Here is a 21914-nt window from a genome sequence, read left to right on the forward strand (position 1 = left end):
CTCTTCATTCTCCTTCATTTCACACTGAAGCCTTCTTTCTTCATCGTTTTTGACTCCTCTCCGAATCTGTGGTGCTGTTGGTCATCTGAAAGAATACAGGCGGAGAGAACAACAAAAGCTACTTCTGCAACTAACACGACAACAGAAATTGAACTCCAATTTATAGCTGGCGACGATGACATCGTTGACTTCTTGGCGACATGTCCGGCGGCTGTCCATTGGAAGCGATCACTCTGAAACAAAAGAATGGCGGAGAGAAAACAAAGTTCTGAAATCAAACTAACACAAAACTTGGGGATTATGGAACATGCACATGTAGAGACGTTGTTTGAGAGTCATTTGGAACCTGAAAAATAACAAAAATCATGCAATAAAGGGAAAAAGAAAAGAAACAAAGAGATACGGCGAAAATCTAACGAGTTCTGTTGAAAAAGTGACACAAACTTATAAAACACACGCAATTATTGTCAATATTGCTTTTCAGAATGATATTTCAAAGAAAATTCTTTAAAATTGACAGAAAACTGACATTTTCCATATATTTTACTCGTGAAAAATACTATAAACCGCCACTGTGCGCTTACCTTGCGAAACACCGCGCCGCAAGATTGCAAAAGTGGGCGGCGCCGAAATCTCAAGTCCGCAACGAGAAAAAATGTCGGAACTTTTTTACTCCGATAATATTAGTTGACAACTTTTTGATATTGCTGAAAACAGCGGAGATATAGTTGTTTTCAATCATTTCAAAATTCAATCAACCTAGAAAAATGTTGCAAATTTCCAGCTCTTTCTTTCATTAGCTCGAAACATCTTCCGTTTTTGAGATATTTGGAATTTTAAAAAGAAACAATCTAATCCGACTTATTGCGGAAGTAAGCAGTGATATAAGGTACAACGAAAATAGCAATGAACATGAAAGCGAAACGATAGAAGATGTAGGAGGCGGTGATTTGTGGATTCGATTCGACACGTGGAGGTGATGTCGTCTTTCTGGAAACTTTCGGTGTCTTGGTGGCCACTGGTTGACGAGTGACGACTTCTGGTTTACGTTGACGAGCCATTGAAGTGGATGGTTGCGAGGTGGCGGATCTGAAAGTGTGTTCATGTTGCAAACTTGCTCTTTACTTCGTATTATTAGCACGGCGCGTTTCTTACAACCGCGCTCTACCGAAACCGAAGAGAATTGTGTGCGAAATCAAGAGACTCAGAGAAAAAGAGACATTTTTCAGAGGGATTTCGGTGGAGCGCAGTTGTAAGAACTGTACCGGGCTTATACAGCACAAACAGCACAAAGCTCACTGGAGTGCCGTCGGCGCGTTTCTGTGATGTGAATAACAATTTTTGACAAATATTTTTTCTGTCTGTGTGTGTGTAGAATTCCGGATGTCCGATGTATACAAAAACTACATCGAGAACCCATTACTGACATCACTTTTTACTGTTAGTACCTTTGGCGCGTTTTTACTTAAAAATTGTGTTTTTTTAAATATAAAGGATGTCAGGGGCACCCTCGACGCTTTTTTTTGCAAAGCCACTTTTGACGTTTTTTTCTTTTTCGATTGGTTATCAACCAATCGAAAAAGAACCAATTTGGTTAAAAAAAGATCTGGCGCGCCTTTGACGCGTTTACAGTTAGTATCAAAAAAGTCAAGGGCGCCTTTAGCGCACTTTTCATAAAATTTCATCATGTGAAAGTCAGAGAAATGTAGTGTTAGTCTGTCTGTATATCCGTGTGTCCGAGTAGCAGCCGGGCGTGCCGAAGGCGCGTTTTACGCTTTAAAAATCGGAAAAATCTCCGTATTTTAAGAAATTCTGAAAAATCATCAACATTTTCACATTTTCGATGAAAAATTGAAAAAATTTCGAAAAATAAGGGTCATTATTTGCAGCAGGGCCTTCGGGCCGGCCGGGCCTTGCAAATTTTTGACAACTATGCGTTTATCTCTTCTTATCCCATTGTCTGTCAATCCAGATGTCTATCTCTCACCTAAGAAATTCCTCCTCCTCATCATCTTGTGAATACTCCATATCATCTGGAATATTCATCAAATTCGCCAACGACTGATGTTCGTATTTCTCGTTGCCCGTCTCGATTGGTCCGTAAATTTTGTCGGCCATCAGTTTCATGAGATCCTCGTGTTTTGACGACATCTCTTCTACCTGGGATGTGAGGAAAATTCAACTTTTTTTTTTGGAAATTCTCCAAAAAACCCCAAAATTTTACACTGTTTTCTCACCTTTTTCTCAATTCTGGCCATGGATTCTTCCGGTGACTCTTGTGCCGTTTTCCCGCTTTTTACTGCCACTTTTTGACCACCACCACCATTGCTCATTTTGATCATATCCGACTTGATGACATCACGGGTTTTCTGGAAAATTGAAGGCTGAAGAAAACTAGGAGTTTTGTTGAGGTGCAATTGCGCTCCATTGCTAATTTTGGCCGAATTTGAAGTATTAGATAAGCGCTGGTCTTACAACTGCGCTCCACCGAAATCCCCTTGAAAAATGTCTCTTTTTCTCTGATTCTCTCAATTTCGCGCACAATTTTCTTCGATTTCGGTAGAGCGCAGTTGTAAGAAGCGTGCCGTGTTTATAGTTTTAATGAAAAAAGGTTATTCTTCCCAATTTTTTGCTGAAAATCATGAAAATGTTGAGTTTTTGCAAGGAAAACCAGCGAAAACTCTTTATTTTTCAATAATTTTTACGTTTCTTTTTCAATTTTCCAAAAGAATCCAGACCCCGAAATCCCTTTTTCCAATCTCTCCTTCTTGGTTCCTTACCAATTTGAAATTGGCAATTTCTCAAAATGTATACATATAATTTACCAATCAATCTCTTCCACTTCTTCTTTTCCCATTTTCTTTATTTCACCAAAATCATAAATTATGTGAAAAATGGAGAGAGAGAAAGAGGAGTGAAAGTGAAAAATGACAGAGGAGAGCTCATAAATCTTGTTGGTTCGCTTCTGGTCCTGATTTTTTGAACTTTTGAACGGGAAATTGGAGAAAAAAGTGGGCCCTTTCTCAATGGAGCGCATATGCACTGATCCCGAATCATCACTACGAAGTCGCCTATCCAATAGCTGAAAACTACCGATAACCCCTTCTGATCCCTCACTCCAAATATGTAGGTACAGTAATCCCAACACAGTTTCTTTGGGAATGCTCAAATGATTTATTCGTGAGACACAACAAACGACAAGAAATGAATTATTTCTTTCCATCGAAAATCTCATCGAGTGTGTAACAGTATCCCTCGTAGCAGATGGATTCGTAGTCGCATTGAGTGTTCTCATGGCAAGGACGACGAGCGATGACTGGAGACGTGATGACCAGAAGGCAGAAGATGAAGAGAGTCAGAATATTCATTTGGAATGAGAAGAGCAGAAGAGAGACTTCTGATGGATTTAGGGGAATTGGGAACGATATTTATAGTCTTTCATTCCCATGTTTCTATGCAAATTTTGAGAAAAACTGTAGCTTTTTACGAACAAAAAAGTTGGAATGGATGATTGTGGGAACTGATTCCTGATCACCAACCTGCAGTTTTTTTCTCAAAATTTGCATAGAAACATGGGAATAGAAGAGTATAAATATCGCTCCGAATTCACTTGAAAACCATCAGAAGTCTCACTTCTCATTCCAAATGAATATTCTGACTCTCCTCGTCTTCTGCCTTCTGGCCATCACGCCTCCAGTCATCGCTCGTGGACTTCGTTGCCATTCGAGCACTCAATGCGACTACGAATCCGTCTGCTACGAGGGATACTGCTACACTATCGATGAGATGTTCGACAAGTTCGATGCAAAGAAATAATTCATTTCTTGTCTTTTGTTGTGTCCACTAATAAATCATTTGAGCATTCCCAAAGAAACTGTGTTGGGATTACTGTACCTTCATATTTGGAGTGAGGGATCAGAAGGGGTCATAGGTAGATTTCAGCTATTGGATAGGCGGCTTTGTAGTAATGATGATTCGGGATTATTGCATATGCGCTCCATTGAGAAAAGGCCCACTTTTTTTCCAATTTCCCGTTCAAAAGTTCAAAAAATCAGGACCAGAAGCGAACCTCACTCTGATATTTTTGGCTTCGTAATTATAAAGCTGGAGTACTTTCGTTGAAAACCTGACAATGGGAATAAGATATGCGACACGACAGCTTCGCGAGAGAATTAAAGAAGCAAATCGCTGAAATTTTCAGAAAATTTTTGAATCGGAGAATGGCAAAACATGGCAAAACTTTGAATTTTTTATGAAAATCACTAGGTTTTCAAGATTTTCAGACGATTTGAGTAGAATAATAGTACAAATCTCACAAAAAAAGGAATTTTTTTGAAGATTTTCGCGATTTTTCGCTGTAAAACTGATAGAAAATTGATTTCTATTCACATTTTTCTTAAAAAAACAACCCAAAAATTCTATTTTTCCTAGATTTTCAGTCACTTTTAGTACTAAAATTAGAAAATCCGATTTTTCTGAAATATACCACTCAAACTACCTTATCAAATATACCAAGTCTATCCTTAGTTGCTGCTGACATTCTGAAATTCTCTTCAATTTTCTTCTTCTTATTTTCATTTTTTAAATATTAAAATACTGAAAATCATCGTCCGGATACGCTGCTGAAAATAAACACACCACTCCAGAATAGATTATTTTCAATTCATATTTATTGGTTCGTTCAGATCATTAGAATTCCCAATAAATTGACTAGAAAAGTCCCAAAAACTAGTGAGAAGGGGACATAAAATAAGACACATGATTGAGGGGAAGATACCAGAAGAAATGAGAAGAAGAGATGACATTTTGGGGGAAGAAATATGGAGCATAGTTTCAGGTCATGACAGAAAAAGGGATAATTTTTGGGTGGCGATATGCTATTCTGACTGATGGAGGAGGAGGAAAGATGTGGAGGGTTTTAATAGAAATCTGATAGGAACAGGGGGAGAGAAATGACACTAAAATAGAAGTTCTGTGGTGGGGGAAAAGCCAATTTGACCTATAAGGGAAACTAGAAAGATGAGCGCTAAAATGAAGCGAAGAAGTAATAGTAACAAAAATATAAAAAGGTGGGAAAATGGATTTCAGAAGCAAAACTCATAGAGCTGGAAATGTGCTCTTTTGGGGTATAGTAATAGTTATAAAAATGGGATTTTAAGAGAAAATTTTACATCCAAAACTGGCAGATTTTCAGCTCTTTAACATTATGATATTACTTTTGAAATCCGACAGTAAAAATGGCAAAAAATGGGTGCCAATAATATATACATGAGAAGAAAAAATAAAGGGAAATCTGGATATGCTCGGGTTCTGTAAACCCGTAAAAAATAAAAGAAAAAAAATAAATAAATTATCATTCCATCTCATCATCATTGTTGTCCGTCGATTCTGATGGTCCTGGCTCTCCGAACACTCCAGGTCCTGTCGAGGTGCCCGTTGAAGTCATCAGTGGTGACGACGTCGACAGTGACGTCATCATGGGCGCCACCATGTCCACATCGACGTTATCACATTCCGCACGGCCAGCGTGATTGCGTTTTCCTGGAAGAAGCGCGTGATTTGGGTCCAGTAGTGATGCACCGGGCCTAAATATTAGAAAAGGCATGCTCAAGTGATGACAATATTCTGGTGATTTTTGAGGGGGCGGGGCTGATTTTTAGTGCGAAAGCACAGATATTGAAAGCGCGAGACAAGAAGACAAGAAAGGGGGCGGGGCTTCACATTTATACTATTTCAAAAACACATACTTCGATTGTTAGTGGAGACAGTGGTAGCCGTTGCAGGTTGTCCAGAAGACGATGACGGTTGAGATGTGTATGAAGACGATGACGATGGCTCAGAATCCATCATATAGGCGACGTCATTGAAATCGGCGCCACCGGTACGAACTTTTTGAATGAACTGAAGAAGATGGCGTTCGGAGAAGTCTGCAATTGCGGGATTATGAAAATTAGATGAATTCTGAAACTCACTCTTGTAACTGTTGAAATATCTCTCCATAACACAATTCCAGCCACCAATAAACTCATTGATTCCCTCGGCGGCTTCTGCTGTCTCTCCATAACGAATCGTCGCGAAGTAGTCACTGACACGTTTCAATTGAGTGTTCAATCGATCCAGATTACGGTCGGATAGTCGGAAGAAGACTGTCATGTTACGGTAGAGATACTCGTTTCCAACTTTCATCACACTTTGCGATACGGAACGGCTATCTGAAAATTGAGAGAAATTTTCATGGAAATGGGCGGTGCTTAGAAGAGTACTTCATCAAAACCATTCAACTGGCGCGCCGTTGACGCGTTTTTCGCTAGATTAACTCACCTTTACTACACAATGACATTGTCAACAGTGACTTGATGAACGAGAGCTCAATCTGACGGAAAATCCAAACGACATCAACCGAGGATCCATTTCCAATATCCAAAGTTCTTGGCAATTGAGGATTTTGGTCTAAAAATTTGGTGAAGAACGTCTCATTGTTCACAATAGTCTCAGCGATTTCATGCAATTCAGCACTCGTCGAATTACTATCTTTTCCAGCCAAATACTTGTCGTTGATGTACATTTGAACGTTTCTCGCGTACTCTAGGAGCACGTTGGAGGCGGTGGATTCGCGAGCCATTTGCGCGAAGTCGTGACGGGTCAGAATTCCAAAAGTGATGTCCAAAAGGAATCCGAATAGTCCTGGTGGTCGTGGATTCTCCGGAATCTCCATATAATCCACAAGATATGTCAGCATTGAGGCGATTCTTCCCGGCACCAAAACCTCTCGTTCCAAATCGATTCCAGTCGGAAAAGCGGGGAAGGTGTTTGAGATCGGGGGCAGAGGTCTATCCAGAATATTCTCATTCAGGAGCATTGGATTGGCCATTCGTTGTGCGAACTGTTGCATGTTTCGCTCTCGTTCTCTCATCAATCTGTCGACGACTCGCAGATTTTCCGGGGCGAGACCGACACCATTCGGACGGCTGTATGGACCGGTACGTTCGAGATCAGTGGAAAGATGGGTTCTGACCATTTTGATGATTTCAGCGTGGTTGGCAGCGGGGTAGCCACTGATTGGATGCATGTCTGAAAAAATTTGGTTTTCGGGATTACAGAAATGGGCGGAGTTTAAAGCGATTTCTTAGCGAAACTCCGCCCTTTTACGGAGAGAGGGCGGAGCTATCACGAAATGGGAGGAGCTAAAATAAATCTTGCTTCGAAGTTCTAAAAAGTAGGCGGAGCTTATAGAAGTGAAGATTCCTCTAATTGATTCAAGGTGGGCGGGGCCTCAATTTGTGGGCGGAGCCAAAAACTCACTCATCGTGTGCACACTGTCCGCATCGATACAATGAGCCATCAAACTTCGAACCATCGTTTTCATGAAGTTCTTGAATTGACTCATATTATCGAATCTCAGCTCTCCGACGTGATCTCTTTTGATGGTGTAGTTGTAGTCTGGATCGTCGCGACTCACTTGAACCGGTCGTCGCTCTTCATGTCGAGTGATTGACTGAAAATTGGGGCTTTTTAAATCAAATATTTCAGCTTAAAACTAACCTGTAAATGTCGCATAAACTCATCATCCGGTCGAATCGATTGCATCGTCAGTCTCTCGGATTCCGGTGATTGAGCAGAATCTGATAGCAAATTGCTTTCGCAGAGACGACTCGCACACTTCATGAATGGATCAATCGAAATCATTGGTTTGTGTGGTGCATATACTGGACGATTCGGACTTCTTGCTCTATCATTCACTATCATGAAATCTTCAGTCGCAGTGAATGGATTCTGTCTTCGGGTATCCGCAAGATTTCCATTGAAATTCGCAGCGAGATGGTCAATCTGAGCACGAGCTGCACGTACAGCATCAGCTGGCTGTGTTTCGAGAACCGGTTCTCCGTCGACGAATACCATGTCTGGTGAAGCTCTTCGCACGTTATCATAATGGCGTGACGGCGAAGAAGTGACGGTGGCTGGGGCGGATGTGGCGCCAGACGTCGTTGACGGTGGAGATGGTGTTGATGAGGAGCCTGGTTGCGGATCGGTCTGTTCGGCCTGATCCACCATTTCCGGTTGATCCGATCCTTCTGAGATATCGAAATCTAGAAGACCTCCAGTAGTTGGTGTTGGTGATACCACCGGACGAATCGGAAGGTTGGGGGCTTCTGGCCACGACGGTCCTTGTGATGTGGATGGTCCGGCTCCCATAACCAATGGAGCAAAGGCGGGGAAGGTGTGAGAGGTGAACGTCACAGAGATATGATTAGGACTCTCTGCTCTAGCTGGTGTCGGATGCACTGTTTCCCGGACGGTTCTTCTATTGGGTCGGTTGCCGAGTGGCAGCCGTCCCGCTCGAATTTCAGCGGCATCCTCTGAATTGAATGAAGGTCCTGGTGGTGGATTGGAAGGTCCGAGTGTGGAAGCCGAAGGGGACGCGTTCATAGCAGACAGCGCTGCTACGAGTCCTCTTCGATTCTCCAGAAGTTGACGCCGTGATTGTCTTCGTTCTCTTATCGCTCTCAAATCTCCAGATTGTGGCTGTGATATGTCGGATGGTACTCTGACAATCATTCCATCATACTCATCACTCTGCGCATCCTCCACATAATCCACTGATTCATAGTCATTCCGGGATCCTGCAGTCTCGCTTCGTGGCATGATGATTCGGGCGACGTGAGTTGGGAACTCTCCACGACCAAATAGTGACTTGACGCATTCAGCGATGGCTCGCACTAACACTTCCTCATCTCTCACTAGTGCCAACATCAAATCTCTCGATTCATTGACAGAATTTCCAGATGACGTCAGCAACTCCAATGCGATAGCAACGCATTCCCGAAGTGTGCACAGTGGCATATTCTGAAGTCGAGTGTCCCAAGATTCATCGTTGAAGCGTGCTGTTAGACTAGTAGCGATTCGTTGGAGAGCCTCCGCACGGTATCTCGATGCAATGTTTCTAGCGATCCGTTGAAGCTCACTTGGCTCAATCTGCACTGGAAAAGCGGCGAGAGTTTCAGTTTCAGCGCCACGCGCCTCTGGTTGCACATTAAATCGTCCAGTTGTGGTACGACGAGTGCTTGGTCCGGGTTGTGCTGCATCACCAGGCGGTGGTTGTGTCTCCACAGGAATACTTGGCGCGTCTCCAGTCGTCACCACTCGTCTCGGTCGATTCGCAGTTCGTCTTTGCACTTCGGGTGCACCCATCGCCATAAATTGTTCAATATATTCTTGTTGTTGTTGCAGAACGTCAGCGATAGTGAGCCCATTAGTTTGATCCACTGCTCCCAGAATATTTATCGGTTGATTCACTTCATGAGCCACCACGAAATGTTGCGCTTGTCCTACTCCAGCGGTTCCTGGCATCGGCATATGTGGAATCGTCACTTGTGTAGTCATCTGTGGCATTCTAATCAGACGTGGATCTGCCATCCGACGCGGTGTCTGATGCACTGATTCCATATGGACACTTGGCGGGTGGTACGGTAGGTATGGCCAGTCACCGTTGTGTCGTCCCGCGACGTCTGACAGTACGCGCGGTGGCTCAATGATTTCCACTATCGGACATTCGAAGAATTGGTCACGGTTTCTGTCAGTTATCGGACTGAATAACAGTTTTATGGTACCAGAATGGGGGAATGGTACTGTGAGAACGTTGCTTGCATAGTTGGGAAGCAACCGTTGCGGACTATTCGGCGTCATAAACGGAACATCAAGATCGGAGACCAAATGAGTCATATGTGCGACTTGATGCCTCATTCGTTGCATGTAATGGAAGAACATCGATAGAGCACGATAGCGATAGTCAATCGATTCGGTCATCGAGTCTCGAATGAATTTCAGCGCGCCGCACTCATTCAACTCGTCGACAATGTCCTCGAGAGCGGCAAATTTCATACTTTGCACACGGAATTTGCGAATCACTTTGAGGAGATCAGTGTCGAGGGCGTGTCTCATGAAATATCGCGGATTTCGAGCGGTTTCAGAGTATTCTTCGATCTTCATATGGCGGTATTCTAATGAGTTGTTATTTTGGAATCGGACGCGTTCTGGAAAAAGAAAGAATGTGCTATGAGATTATGGAATTCAAGATTCTAGTTTTGATATGTGTACAGCTCTATGTTTGTCCGGATGTCTATCTGTCTACAGTTCTGATTGCTGGAATGTTTTAAGTTCTGTCTGTTCGTTTAAGTTTCTGTTCGGATGTCGGTGTGTCCGGATATCCAAGAATATGGGTTCGACTGTAATTCCCACACTCTAGATGTCCTCCTGACATAATTTTCTGTCTCTCTGCCATTACAAATGTCCGGATGTCCAAAATCTCCCCAAAAAACTCACCGAAATCTCGCTGATGTGTGACTCCAGCCCACATATCCTCCAAATCTTTTGCAATATTATCCAACGCCCGGACTCGTGCATCTCTCACCGCCTGCGTCACATCGCTCTCAACTCGTTCGTTTGTTTGAGCCATGAGAAGAACTTTGTTGACCGCATCGGTGAGACCATCGGCTTCAATGAGTTTAGCGACAAACGCCTCCAAGTTTTCAGTCCAAAGAGCCAAGAAATCGAGTTTTTCGAGGGCTGGGGAGGGGACGTGTGGTGAGCTGAAAAATTGATTTCGGTTCATTTTTGAAGTTATTTTTCTTAATTTTAACTCACATTTCCGGGAAATGAAGTGTCAACACAGAGGATCGTTGCTCCCATTTCAGTGTCATTCCAGCTTTTACTGTCGCCGGAAGGAATGGAAGCTCATTGATCGTTTGACGAACGATCTGTTCGATACGCTCTCTCGGTCGGAAAATGAGATCATCGACCACTTTGATTGTCCATTGAATATAAGTTGGATCATGCAAGAATTGAGAACTTGAAGCCGGCTGCAGAATTCGTGGAACTGGAATTTCACGAAGTCTCAACGAAATCGATTTCTGTGTGATGACTTCTTCAGCGATTTTCGAACTGAGCACCGGTGAGCCTCCGATCGACGCGGGCACCCGAACATTGGGGATAACTGCGAAATTTGATTGCGCCATTGTGGAATCCGGTGAGGCGGCGGTTGCGATTGGTCTTGGGAAAATCACAGGTTGTGCGATAGCCGCATGTGCGTGAATTCCACGTGTAGCGGATGTGACATTCGGACGATCGTTAACGCTGAAAATTTCAGAATTTTTCAATGATATATTGAGGATTTTCATTCAAAAACTGCCTAAAAACTCACGCGCTTGGTCCTCTATCCACTAGATGAACAGTTTGTCCATTTGTGATTCCAGCTCCTTGAACTGTTTGTGCTGAATGAAGAACTCGTCCGCCGAAAATGATACGTTGTGAGCCAGAAGAGACATTGAGTTGGGCGCGTGCTCGAGAGATCAATGTATGAACTGTTTGCTGAAAATATTTGAAGTTGGGATATGAGGTTATCCCACCACCCACTTTTAAAGTGAGTTTTTAAAGCTGAAACAATTTAATTTTTAGTTCAGAAAATTGTTGTAATTGCTTAACTTCTAAATCCTTAACTTCACTAAGCCCCGCCCCCTCTTTGGACACTGTCGATCTTAAGCTCAGCTCATTTTCATAAATTCATTCTTCTCAGAAAGAGGCTCCGCCCAAAATGTTGAACTTGAAGCCCCAACCATCTTTAATAATTTCGAAAAGAGTTTCCGCCCATTTTAATCCAAACTTCATGATATTTTCTTAGAAGGCCCGTCCATCTTCAACGTATTTTTCAGAATTTAAGATCCAAGCTCCGCCCACTTTTCCATTCAGAAACGTTATTTGAGATTTCAGAATCAGGCTCCGCCCTCTTTTTTTTTTCGAAAACATTGTTTCGTTTGGCTCCGCCCACTTTTTTCCAAAATAACAATAATTTCATTCCCCGCGAGGCCCCGCCCTTTTCCAGTTTTCTCAAAAAACGTACATCAAGAGCAATGGTAACGGTGGCCTCTCGATCATCTAATGTTTTGACGGTGACTTGAATCGTCTGAGCACTTAGTTGAGGCATACGATGAGGCGGCGACGTCTGTGTTGCTGGTGGTGCCGGTGCAGTTGTCGCTGGAGGTTGATCCGACGACTCTTGTGTTGCCGAGAGCGATTGCTCCTGTTGCTGCTGCTCTTGGGGCTCCGACATAGTTCAAAACAAGGACAACGGGGGGCGGGCGGTGCTTGTCTCCTCAGAGAAAGAGCTTGCACACACTTTCTCGACGAATGGATAGGTGTGGTTCTGGAAGAAGGAAGAGAATGATAATTTGTAATATTGGGGATAGGAAGGAATCGAGTAAAGGAACGAGCGGAAGTGATAGATCTGGATTGAGATAACCAGAGAGAATCGATACACATATAACTGAGAAGCTGAAGACGTGAGGATTCTGAATCCGTCTACGAAATTAGAATCTTCACGAATTCTGCTCTAAACTCATGCCAGGGCTCCAGTAACTGTAACTGAGTAGAAAGTTTTCATTCAGAGGGTGAGACTCAAACTGAAACTCGGAAACAACAAAAAGTGATAATGCTGTTATAGACAACCAGTCCAGACAGACAGTTTCAGCGTTCTGTCATCTCACATGACCCAATTGAAACATGTGAACGGCTCATGGGGGTTGGGTTTACAGGAAAACTGGTTTTGTGTTGAACTTTCACACTACTGTATGTTTGGCGCCATTTGACAGACCGGGACGTATTATCAGTGAAACTTCAACAAACGAGGCAACAACGTACTGGAATTGTTCTGGAATTTTGTGACAGCGTGCTTTAAATTATAGTCATTTCCGCAAAAAACTGACTAGAAAATAGAAATTCGAAAAATCTGTAGTGCCTAGAGACCAAAAGACCGGCCAAAACCCGACGACTTCGGTACAAAACTCGTACATCTAAAAAACCTCTATGAGTTTGGGGTCACATGTTTCTTTGCCCAAATCATGTGAATCAAAATCAACAGAACGCTGAAAAAAAACGGAGAAAAAAGAGATGGGTGGTGGTGGTGTGAGAGGAGGCGGAAACTGACAAATTCGATTAAACAACTTCGACTCACAGATCATTATCTAGAAACTTTCCAGCCCGATTACTGCTGTTCAAATTCAGGGGGCGAAGGTATTTTTCGGAGTGAAAAAATTAGACATCAAAAAAGAGTCTAAAACATACAACATAATTTTTTTTCGGTCGTCCAATCGCCGTCTCCGCCTGCTCGATGAATCATTCCAGTTGTACACAACTATACTGACGACAGTTAAGACAGAAATTGAAACTTTTTAGGCAAAGTTATATCATATAATCAGAAAAGCTGAAAATCGTGGGAACTTCAGAATTCCAGAAATTTCAGTTATTTTAGAACGTTTCGAATTTCTCAAGTGACTATGACGAGGTACAGTAATTGTTACACAGGTTACTGTATTCCTTCAAGAGTCACTATAGTACACATTGAGTCACAAAACAGTACAAAAAACTACTGGAGTTAGAAATTTTTGTACCAACCATTATGAGTCATGCACTGTACTTTCGACTTTCTCATCCATAAATCTCAAGAATCACATGAAGAGCACCTACATGGCATTAAAAAGTTCAAAGGGTGGACGGAGAAAGGTTTCTGGAAGCTTCTTTAAAGAGGGGGCGGTCAAATGATTCCTATCGCACTCCACTTTCTTCATTATCTCTCTGTGCCCCTCTCTCTCGCCCTATCCATCTCTCTCATTCTCTTCAATTCATTCAAAAAATCAGCACCGGTGCGGCGGTGGCGGTGGGGACGAGGCGGAAAGTGAGAGCGGGCGGTCGAAGCGAGAGAGACCGACGGGGATACGATGAGGCGAGATAGAGAGTGTGTGGAGGACAACCCGAAATATGTGAAGACGAGAGACTGCCGAAATGTGCTATGACTCACTGGAGACATAGAGAACCGCGGTGCCGGCCGGCGGCGCCTCGTCCAGAGGCCAATGGCTCGTTGTGTTGTCGTCGTGGCTTGTGTGTATGTGTGGTGAGTGAGAGAGTGCAAGAGATAAGGTTAGAGGGCGAAGAGACGCAGAGAGGCAACGTTTCTCTTCTTTCCTTCCTTCCCTTTCCACCCATCAAGTGCGTCCTTTTTTCTAGCCGAATTGGAGGACGATCGATGTTTTGTGTGTGAGTGTTGCTGGCGATGGTTGGGTGGTATGAGTTTTTGGGAGGCGGAAAGAAGAGATAGATAGAACGGAGAAGAAGAAAAATGAATCTGTACAAGCCGGCTAAGATTTGTACAAAAAAAGTTCATCCTGGTGCGCTTGGATTCCAAGGATTCCGATGTTATCTCGAATTTGAAGAGTAACGAATACAGTCAGAAGGCGTCAAGGTGCACAGACACTGCGGATTCAAAAGTTGCTTGTTCTAGGAGGTCCGCTGTTAAAGAAGAATCTTAGAAATCTTGGGTTCACTGAATCTGTGAATTACAGTAACCTAGAAGTATTCGGATTCTGATGATTTCGAGGACTAGAGTTCGACAAGAGAGAAGCTTCTTACTGTACCTCATCTAGATTCTAATGCTTCTAGGGTCACTAGACGTCAGAAAGTGGAGATTTGCTAGAAGACAGTCAGAATTTCCAGAGAACAGCTAGCGCAAACTGGATGAAGTTATTCAGAAACATCAGAAAAGCTGAGATTTCAGCAAATACCGAAAAGGAGATTGTCAATCTTGCAATCTGAAGATTTCGATTTGAAAGATTACTAGGACACTAACTACCGTATCCTAGTGACCGCTCACTCCGAGATCAAAAACACCATACTTACTGTACTTTGTATGTTCCAACGAATTCTACGAAGACGTCATACAAAAAGATGACAAAGATCACACTTCTGCTAACTGAAACCAAAGCGGTCAACTATTCGAGTGGGAGGGGTCTCACGACGAAGAAAAAAATGCTGATAAAAGTTACTTTCACATCACATTCCCACTCGCTCTATTATCATTATCGATTTGCCTAGAATTCTCAATATTGACTATTCTATACACAAGTGAAATGTCAGGTAAGCGAGTGGAGCGAAAAGAGCGACCGACTTTCTGGCACCTATAGAGATGTAAACATGCGAAAACTTGGTTGGAAAAACTAAACAAGACAGAGAAAGTGACATAAACCGATTCGCAGGGCATCGGCGGGGACACTATTGCAGCGAACATGTATCGGTACCCGAGGCCAAAAAAAACGAGTTGTGATGATGCAAAAACGATACGCAATACTGTCGTAATACACCGATTTTTGCGAAATTTATGACACTTTTTCGCAGTTTTTCCGATTTGTGTTTTGTCGGGAGATTATTTCGGAGTTTTCGACTTGCGGGCGGAATCCAGATTTTCTAGAAGATGGGACATTTTCGAAGATTGAATAATGTTGAAAATGTAATTTTCAAAATGAGCTGTCTGGTATATCGAAAGATCAGAATTAATTTCTGAGATGCATTTCCAAGATTATCTTTTAGAAACAAAACCTCTTCGAATAAGTCAGGATGATCAAGATTCTAGAAGATTAATTCTCGGATGTTCATCAGTTGAAAAGATGGGAAAATTTGAAAGTCTTAAGCTAGGAATGTTTTAAATCGGTGGAAAAAAGCGAAAATGGGGAAGAAACTACTGGGAAACAAACGTTTTTTGATAAAAACGAAACTTCTGACAAACTATTTCAAAAATACTGAAACTTTTTAGAAAATTCAGTAAAAATAAGTAAAACTTGAAATTAAAAGAAAAAACCGTTTAAAAATCATGAAAATTCATTAAAAAAAACCATTTTTTTTCACACTAAGTTCTCAAAAATTTTATTTTTCCAACTTTTTGAGCAAAATACTAAGAATTTAAGTGAAATTACATTCCAAAACTTAAATTTCACATCAAAAACTTTAAAAATTACTCGCAAAGACTTAAAAATTGGGAAAAATCAGCAGAACCACAAAAATGTTGGCTTGCACGCAATTTTGCCGATTTTTAACAGAAAAACACGTCGAATAATGTAAAATAGTACTTTAAACTATAAATTTTAATATAAAAACACTTTTAAATCAAATTTTTCAACTAAAAACAGATTAAAAACTCAAAAAAACCACTGAAAAAAAGTCGGCGGCACCCTCAAAAACGGAAAAAAATCAACACATCACGCGGGTCAGCAAGTGCGCTCTATTGAACTGTCTGCGTCTCTTCGTTTTTAACACGCCAATGCATATTCTCTCGTCGGTTTTTTTGGATTTTCAGCTATTTTCCCAATCTTTTGAAGGTTTTATGGACTTTTAAAATAAAAAGGTGAACTAAAATAATAAAAATGAACAATTCAGACATGTCATCACTTGCCAACTTCCGCAATTTGGCCACAAAAATCGTCTGTGTCGGCCGAAACTACAAAGACCACGCATTGGAGTTGGGAAATGCGATTCCAAAGAAGCCGATGCTTTTTGTGAAAGTAAAAAATTAAAAAATCGATAAAAATATTCAAAAAACCAATTTTCAGACAGTAAATTCGTTCATCGTCGAAGGCGAACCGATCGTCGCACCGCCCGGATGTCAGAACTTGCATCAGGAAGTGGAATTGGGTGTTGTCATTGGAAAGAAGGCATCGGTAAGTTGGAAAATATTTTTAAAATCAGAATATTCCCTCTGTAACTCTCATTTTTGACATTTTTTCTATTTTTCTGGTAGAAAAGCAAGTTTTTGTTGGAAAATTAGTTTTTTTTTTCAATTTTACTCACAAAAAACTGAATAGGTTACCGAAAAATCGCGTATAAACTGAAAACATGTGACAGAGCTGTTGAAAATTGGCGGCATCTATTTAAATTTTGTAACTTTGCCGCATAATTTCGTTTTTCACATGTTTTTTTGAAAAATATGAGAAAATAGGCGGAGATTATGTATTTTGAAATATTGATTTAAAGGCATCCGGACATCTAGAAACACAGACAGACAGTAATCTGACAATTTGAGAAAAATTGACATCCAGACATCCGGACACACAGAAATCTCTGAAATTCAACGAATCATGACATTTACTAGCGCGGCACAGTTCTTACAACCGCGCTCCACCGAAGTCCCCTTAAGAAATGTCTCTGTTTCTCTGAATCTCTCAATTTCGCACACAATTTTCTTCGGTTTCGGTAGAGCGCGGTTGCAAGAAGCGTGCCGCGCTTATAGACAAAGTGACAGACAGAAAACTGAAATTTTTATGTAAAAAAGTTAGACATCCGGGCATACAGACACACAGACTGAAATTCTTGTAAAACATTTAATCTGGAAATCCGGAAAAACCGACATCTGGATTACCGGACACACAGACAGACCCGATTTTCATCCAAAAATCGTCCCTTTTTTTCCAGAAAATCTCGAAATCCAACGCAATGGACTACATCGGCGGCTACACCGTCGCTCTCGACATGACCGCCCGTGATTTCCAGGACGAAGCGAAGAAAGCGGGCGCCCCATGGTACCTCGCCAAATCATTCGACGGTTCTTGCCCAGTCGGTGGCTTCATCCCATCGTCAGATCTCCAGAATCCGCACGACGTCGAACTATTCTGCAAAATCAACGGAAAAGATCAACAGAGATGTCGGACGGACGTCATGATTTTCGATATTCCCACTTTGTTGGAATACACGACACAATTCTTCACACTGGAAGTTGGAGACGTCGTTTTGACTGGAACACCTGCTGGAGTGACGAAGATTAAGAGTGGAGATGTCATCGAATTCGGTATCACCGGGAAAATCGAATCGAAATTTTTAGTTAAATAATTCTTATTTTTTCCATTAAATAATATAAATAGGCCTAAAATGTATTATAGAACGTGTCTCTTGTTGTAATTTCTTGTTCCTTCATTTCCTCATTTCGATTTCTACAATGAACTCTTCCAAGCATATCATCATCGAAGAAAATCCAATTTACAAAACTCTTCTCGATGAGAAAATCGCCCCTTCTTGCTATTGCTACAGGTAAAATCTGATTATAGCAAATGCGCCCCACTGAGAAAATTGTTTAGAACCGTCCATTCTGTAACCAACTTCTACGTTTTCTCCGCTTTAATCATCACGGCTTGTATCACTGTTTTATCGATTTTTTTCGTGTTTGGAGATCGGTTTTTCAAGGAGAAATATAAGAGAGGTGGGGTGGAAAGCGCGCTCTATTGACAATGAGCTTGTATCTCATAACCTGGAATAGCTAGAAAAAAGTTGTTAACTGATGAAATAAAGAGGAGGAAATTCGCTACATTTTGTTAGTTGGTCACTTTTTGATAGGCGAATGTGAGAGACGCAGAGAAGCTGGAGTGTCTGCTCGTCTGCGTCCTCCTCTCTCGTGCTTCTAACTTTGAACGCCGGTAACTTTTCCAGTTTAAGAGTTATCAAAAAGTGTTGAACTAATAAAATGTGGCAAATTTCTTGCTCTTTATTTCACTAGTTGACAGTTTTTGTCTTGCATTTTCGAGTTTCGAGATAACTGCATATTAATACAACACTCCAATTTTTCAGAATTCGAAAGAGCGGTTGCATCAAGGGAAGGATGTGAAGGAGACTGACTAGAATAGTATTGAATGAAGTTCTTTATTTATTTTGATTTCAAAATAATGCAAATGCGCTCCACTGGCCAAAGAGTTTATTCGCTAGAATCCAGAAAAAGTGCTCTTTGTGATGTCTTTTCAGATTTTTCAGATTTTTGGTCCAAATCTTTCAATTGAGAATAACCGGGTGGTGGTGTACAAACTGTTTCCGATTTTGTGCTCAAGTTCTGAATTCATAAAATCAATAAACTTTTAAAAATAATTCCCAACCGAATACTTGGGCGGACTGTCCAAATTAACCGTAATCGGCTGATCTCGATTGTTCAATTCGACGAGTCGATTATAGATCCGTGCTCTGTGAGCAGCTTCTTCTCGTTGTCTTCGTTCGGTCAGGATCTGGAATAGAGAGGGTACTGTAGGTATCATGGGGATACTGTAGTCATACCCGCTTTTTGTCGAAATCCGAGCACAAATGAATCATCGACGCCAGACATAGACCATTGTATACGAAGAAGACAATTGATCCGAGGAACACTAATATCGGGTGGTCCCACAGAAACCCTTGTGTGATACTAATGAATGCTAGATACTTTGCAATCATGAGAACCATAGAGAGGCTTATAAGGATAGTGTTGGCTACTATGGTGACTACCTGGAAGGAAAGTGCGCTCCATCGAAAAGTAAAGACCTACGTACCAACACAATGGCATACGGTATGAAGATCCGCTCATTTTGAGTGAACACCCCAAGTAATCCAGCGTTTTGAGAGAGTAGGTAGATGAGACAAATGGTGGTGTAGACCGCTCTGGCTGGAAGAGGAAAAGGTTATGGTTTCTAGGTCATGACTCACTTGAATCCGGCATATCCCTCTTCAGATACATTAAACCTGTCAGTCCGAGACACCAAGCCACCACAAGATACAATTTGAAGGCTAGTGATCCCAGGAAGATTCTGTTGAAACACTCTCGACAGAACACGTGGCATCCGTGTTGGGGGCGTGGTCGATGACGTGGAAGGGATTGGTAGTTTTGGTGGAGATGATGATGTGTTCGAGTGACGGCTTGTTGACGCCTCTCTGTATTTCCCGAGTACGGGAGCATAAAGGCCACATTAATTTTTCAGAATTTTGTAGACCACGTGAGGTCAGGGAGGTTTTTTTTCTCACCGCGTGTTTCGCACTTTCTTGTTCATTACCAATTATTTTGCTTGCCACGGAATGTGAATTTCAACGAAGAGACGCCCAGAAGCTTGCTCTCACCCCGCGCATTGGCTTAGAACCCTGGAAGTAGTGATTACCTTAAAACATGGACACCCAGAAGCTTGCTCTCACCCCGCGCATTGGCTTAGAACCCTGGAAGTAGTGATTACCTTAAAACATGGACACCCAGAAGCTTGCTCTCACCCCGCGCATTGGCTTAGAACCCTGGAAGTAGCGATTACCTTAAAACATGGACACCCTGGAGCTTGCTCTCGCTCCGCCCCTAGGCTCAGCACCCTGGAAGTAGTGATTACCTTAAAACATGGACACCCAGAAGCTTGCTCTCACCCCGCGCATTGGCTCAGCACCCTGGAAGTAGCGATTACCTTAAAACATGGACACCCTGGAGCTTTCTCTTCCCTCCTACTCTCTTTTTATCTATTTGTATACCTCAATTTGGAGACCTCAGTAACCGCTCGCACAAAATTTTGCTTCAAATTTAACAGCGGGATAACTGAAAACTCAGGTTTGGTATCGGGAACATTTTCTATCACGTAAAATTCTTGGAAATGAAAAAATGTATTCGAAAAGTGTTTTCCGGGGCTCACGTATATCATTTTAATTATAATTTTTATTTCAAAACTTGGCCGTTATGCTCCCGTACTCGGGAATTACGGGTGCGCCTTGTTGACGATGGGGAAGCTGGAACAAGCGAGGGGACTAGGGATTCAAATCCTGAAAAGTTAGGTCACGGCTTTGGAGGCCGCGGACTAGGAATTTTAAGGGTTGGAAAGCTAGGCCATGGACTAGAAACCCTTATATGGAAAACTAGACCACGAAAGATAGGTTGAAAATAAAACCTCCATAACTTCCTGATTTCTGACTCAAATTTTAAGAAAAATAGCTCAAAATGATCGTTTTGAAATTTTCAACAAGCTAGTTCAGTGAAAAAAGGTTTTTTTCACCTTTTGAACACTTCAAAAAACATAAAAATCAGTGTAAGTCGCTTTGAATAGCAAGTCGCTCGGATGAAATACGTGAAACCCTGGTTTTGAAGGCCGGGGACTAGGAATCCAAAAACTCCAAACATTCGGCCATGGACTAGAAACTCAAACTGTGTAAAACTAGGCCACGAAGGCATCGGCTGTAAAACCTCCACAAATTCCTAATTTCTGACTCAAATTTCTCGGTTAATAGCTCAAAATGACCGCTTTCAGATTTTCCGCAATTTTTTAAAAATATCTAGCGTACTAGTTTCCCATACCTAGGCCATGAAAAACCCACATTGAAATCCGATTGCATTTGATTGTGAAAGAGAGAAGGTGATGTTACAAAAACTAGTAGTTCTTTCGAGAAATGAATATTTAAAATTTTTTGAAATTGAACATTTTCAGATTCACGTGAAACAAAATTTGAAATCGAAAATCAATAAATTGAGAGCTTCCGAAAGAATTCATTTCTCGCTATCATTTGTCTAGAAGCTACTCGTTTTTCTCACTTCTCTCCTTTTCTACATCTCAAATGCAAGCGGATTTCAATGTAAGTTCGTGGCCCCCAAGTTGGGTTTCTAGTCCTCATGGCCTAGTTTCCCAAATCTTCGGATTCCTAGTCCCCGTCCGTTCAATATAAGATTCTCCAAGGTGTACTTTTTCTTGTTTTTTAAAAATTCCAGAAATGTTCAATTTTGGAAAGCTAAATCATTTTATAAAGAATTTCAAGCTGTACATTTTGAGCTATTTATTCGAGAATCTGAGCAAGAAATTAGAAAGTTATAACACTAAAAGGTTGGCTCCGTGGCCTAACTCTCCACCGTCAGAGTTTCTAGACCACTGGAGTTCAAGTACCCATGGCCTAGATTTCCAGTTTAGCGATTTCCAGTCCTCGCTTTTTAACTACCTTTATTTCAGCTCCCCTTCCGTCAACAAGCCGTCACCCGAACCCATCACCAACTCCACCAAAACTACCAATCCCTGCCACGTCATCAACGTCCCAAACACGGATGCCACGTGTTCTGTCGAGAGTGTTTCGAGAGGAATTTCCTCCACTCTTCCAGCTTCAAAGTGTACATTCTGATAGCTTGGTGCATCGGACTGGCCGCTTTGATGTACATACAGAAGCCAGAAGGCGAGGAATTCAAAATGTCGAATGAAAGTGAGTTCCTTTTCTGGTGGCCTAGAATAATGTTCTTCCAGCGAGAGTACTGTACACTGCTATCTCTCTTATCTACCTGTTCTCTCAAATCACTGGATTACTGGCGG

At 41.9% G+C, this 21914-nt stretch overlaps 4 protein-coding genes and 1 pseudogene across 5 annotated transcripts; 3 read left to right on the forward strand and 2 right to left on the reverse strand.

Moving 5' to 3' along the window:
• Positions 1-14: 14 nt before the first annotated feature.
• GCK72_009095 (uncharacterized protein) lies at positions 15-4540 on the reverse strand (the record flags this gene model as incomplete). Its single annotated transcript, XM_053727210.1, has 6 exons — positions 15-233; positions 292-346; positions 862-1089; positions 1988-2160; positions 2238-2369; positions 4499-4540. 6 exons carry the CDS (start codon positions 4538-4540, stop codon positions 15-17), a joined length of 849 nt encoding a protein of 282 aa, XP_053586787.1.
• On the forward strand, positions 3646-7952 carry GCK72_009096 (uncharacterized protein; the record flags this gene model as incomplete). Its single annotated transcript, XM_053727211.1, has 4 exons — positions 3646-3797; positions 6737-6980; positions 7646-7762; positions 7815-7952. 4 exons carry the CDS (start codon positions 3646-3648, stop codon positions 7950-7952), a joined length of 651 nt encoding a protein of 216 aa, XP_053586788.1.
• Positions 7953-10333: 2381 nt separating this feature from the next.
• Positions 10334-12105, forward strand: GCK72_009097 (annotated as a pseudogene). Its single transcript has 3 exons — positions 10334-10581; positions 10863-11080; positions 11969-12105. Coding segments are annotated over exons 1-3 (603 nt in total).
• Positions 12106-16253: 4148 nt separating this feature from the next.
• Positions 16254-17697, forward strand: GCK72_009098 (uncharacterized protein; the record flags this gene model as incomplete). The annotated part of the gene is made up of 3 exons (XM_003091882.2): positions 16254-16376; positions 16425-16532; positions 17284-17697. 3 exons carry the CDS (start codon positions 16254-16256, stop codon positions 17695-17697), a joined length of 645 nt encoding a protein of 214 aa, XP_003091930.2.
• An 856-nt stretch (positions 17698-18553) lies between these two features.
• On the reverse strand, positions 18554-19558 carry GCK72_009099 (uncharacterized protein; the record flags this gene model as incomplete). The annotated part of the gene is made up of 5 exons (XM_053727212.1): positions 18554-18685; positions 18729-18854; positions 18904-19110; positions 19155-19267; positions 19345-19558. 5 exons carry the CDS (start codon positions 19556-19558, stop codon positions 18554-18556), a joined length of 792 nt encoding a protein of 263 aa, XP_053586789.1.
• Positions 19559-21914: the final 2356 nt, after the last annotated feature.

The sequence above is a fragment of the Caenorhabditis remanei genome, chromosome III, assembly GCF_010183535.1.
Source record: "Caenorhabditis remanei strain PX506 chromosome III, whole genome shotgun sequence".
Lineage (NCBI taxonomy): Eukaryota > Metazoa > Nematoda > Chromadorea > Rhabditida > Rhabditidae > Caenorhabditis > Caenorhabditis remanei.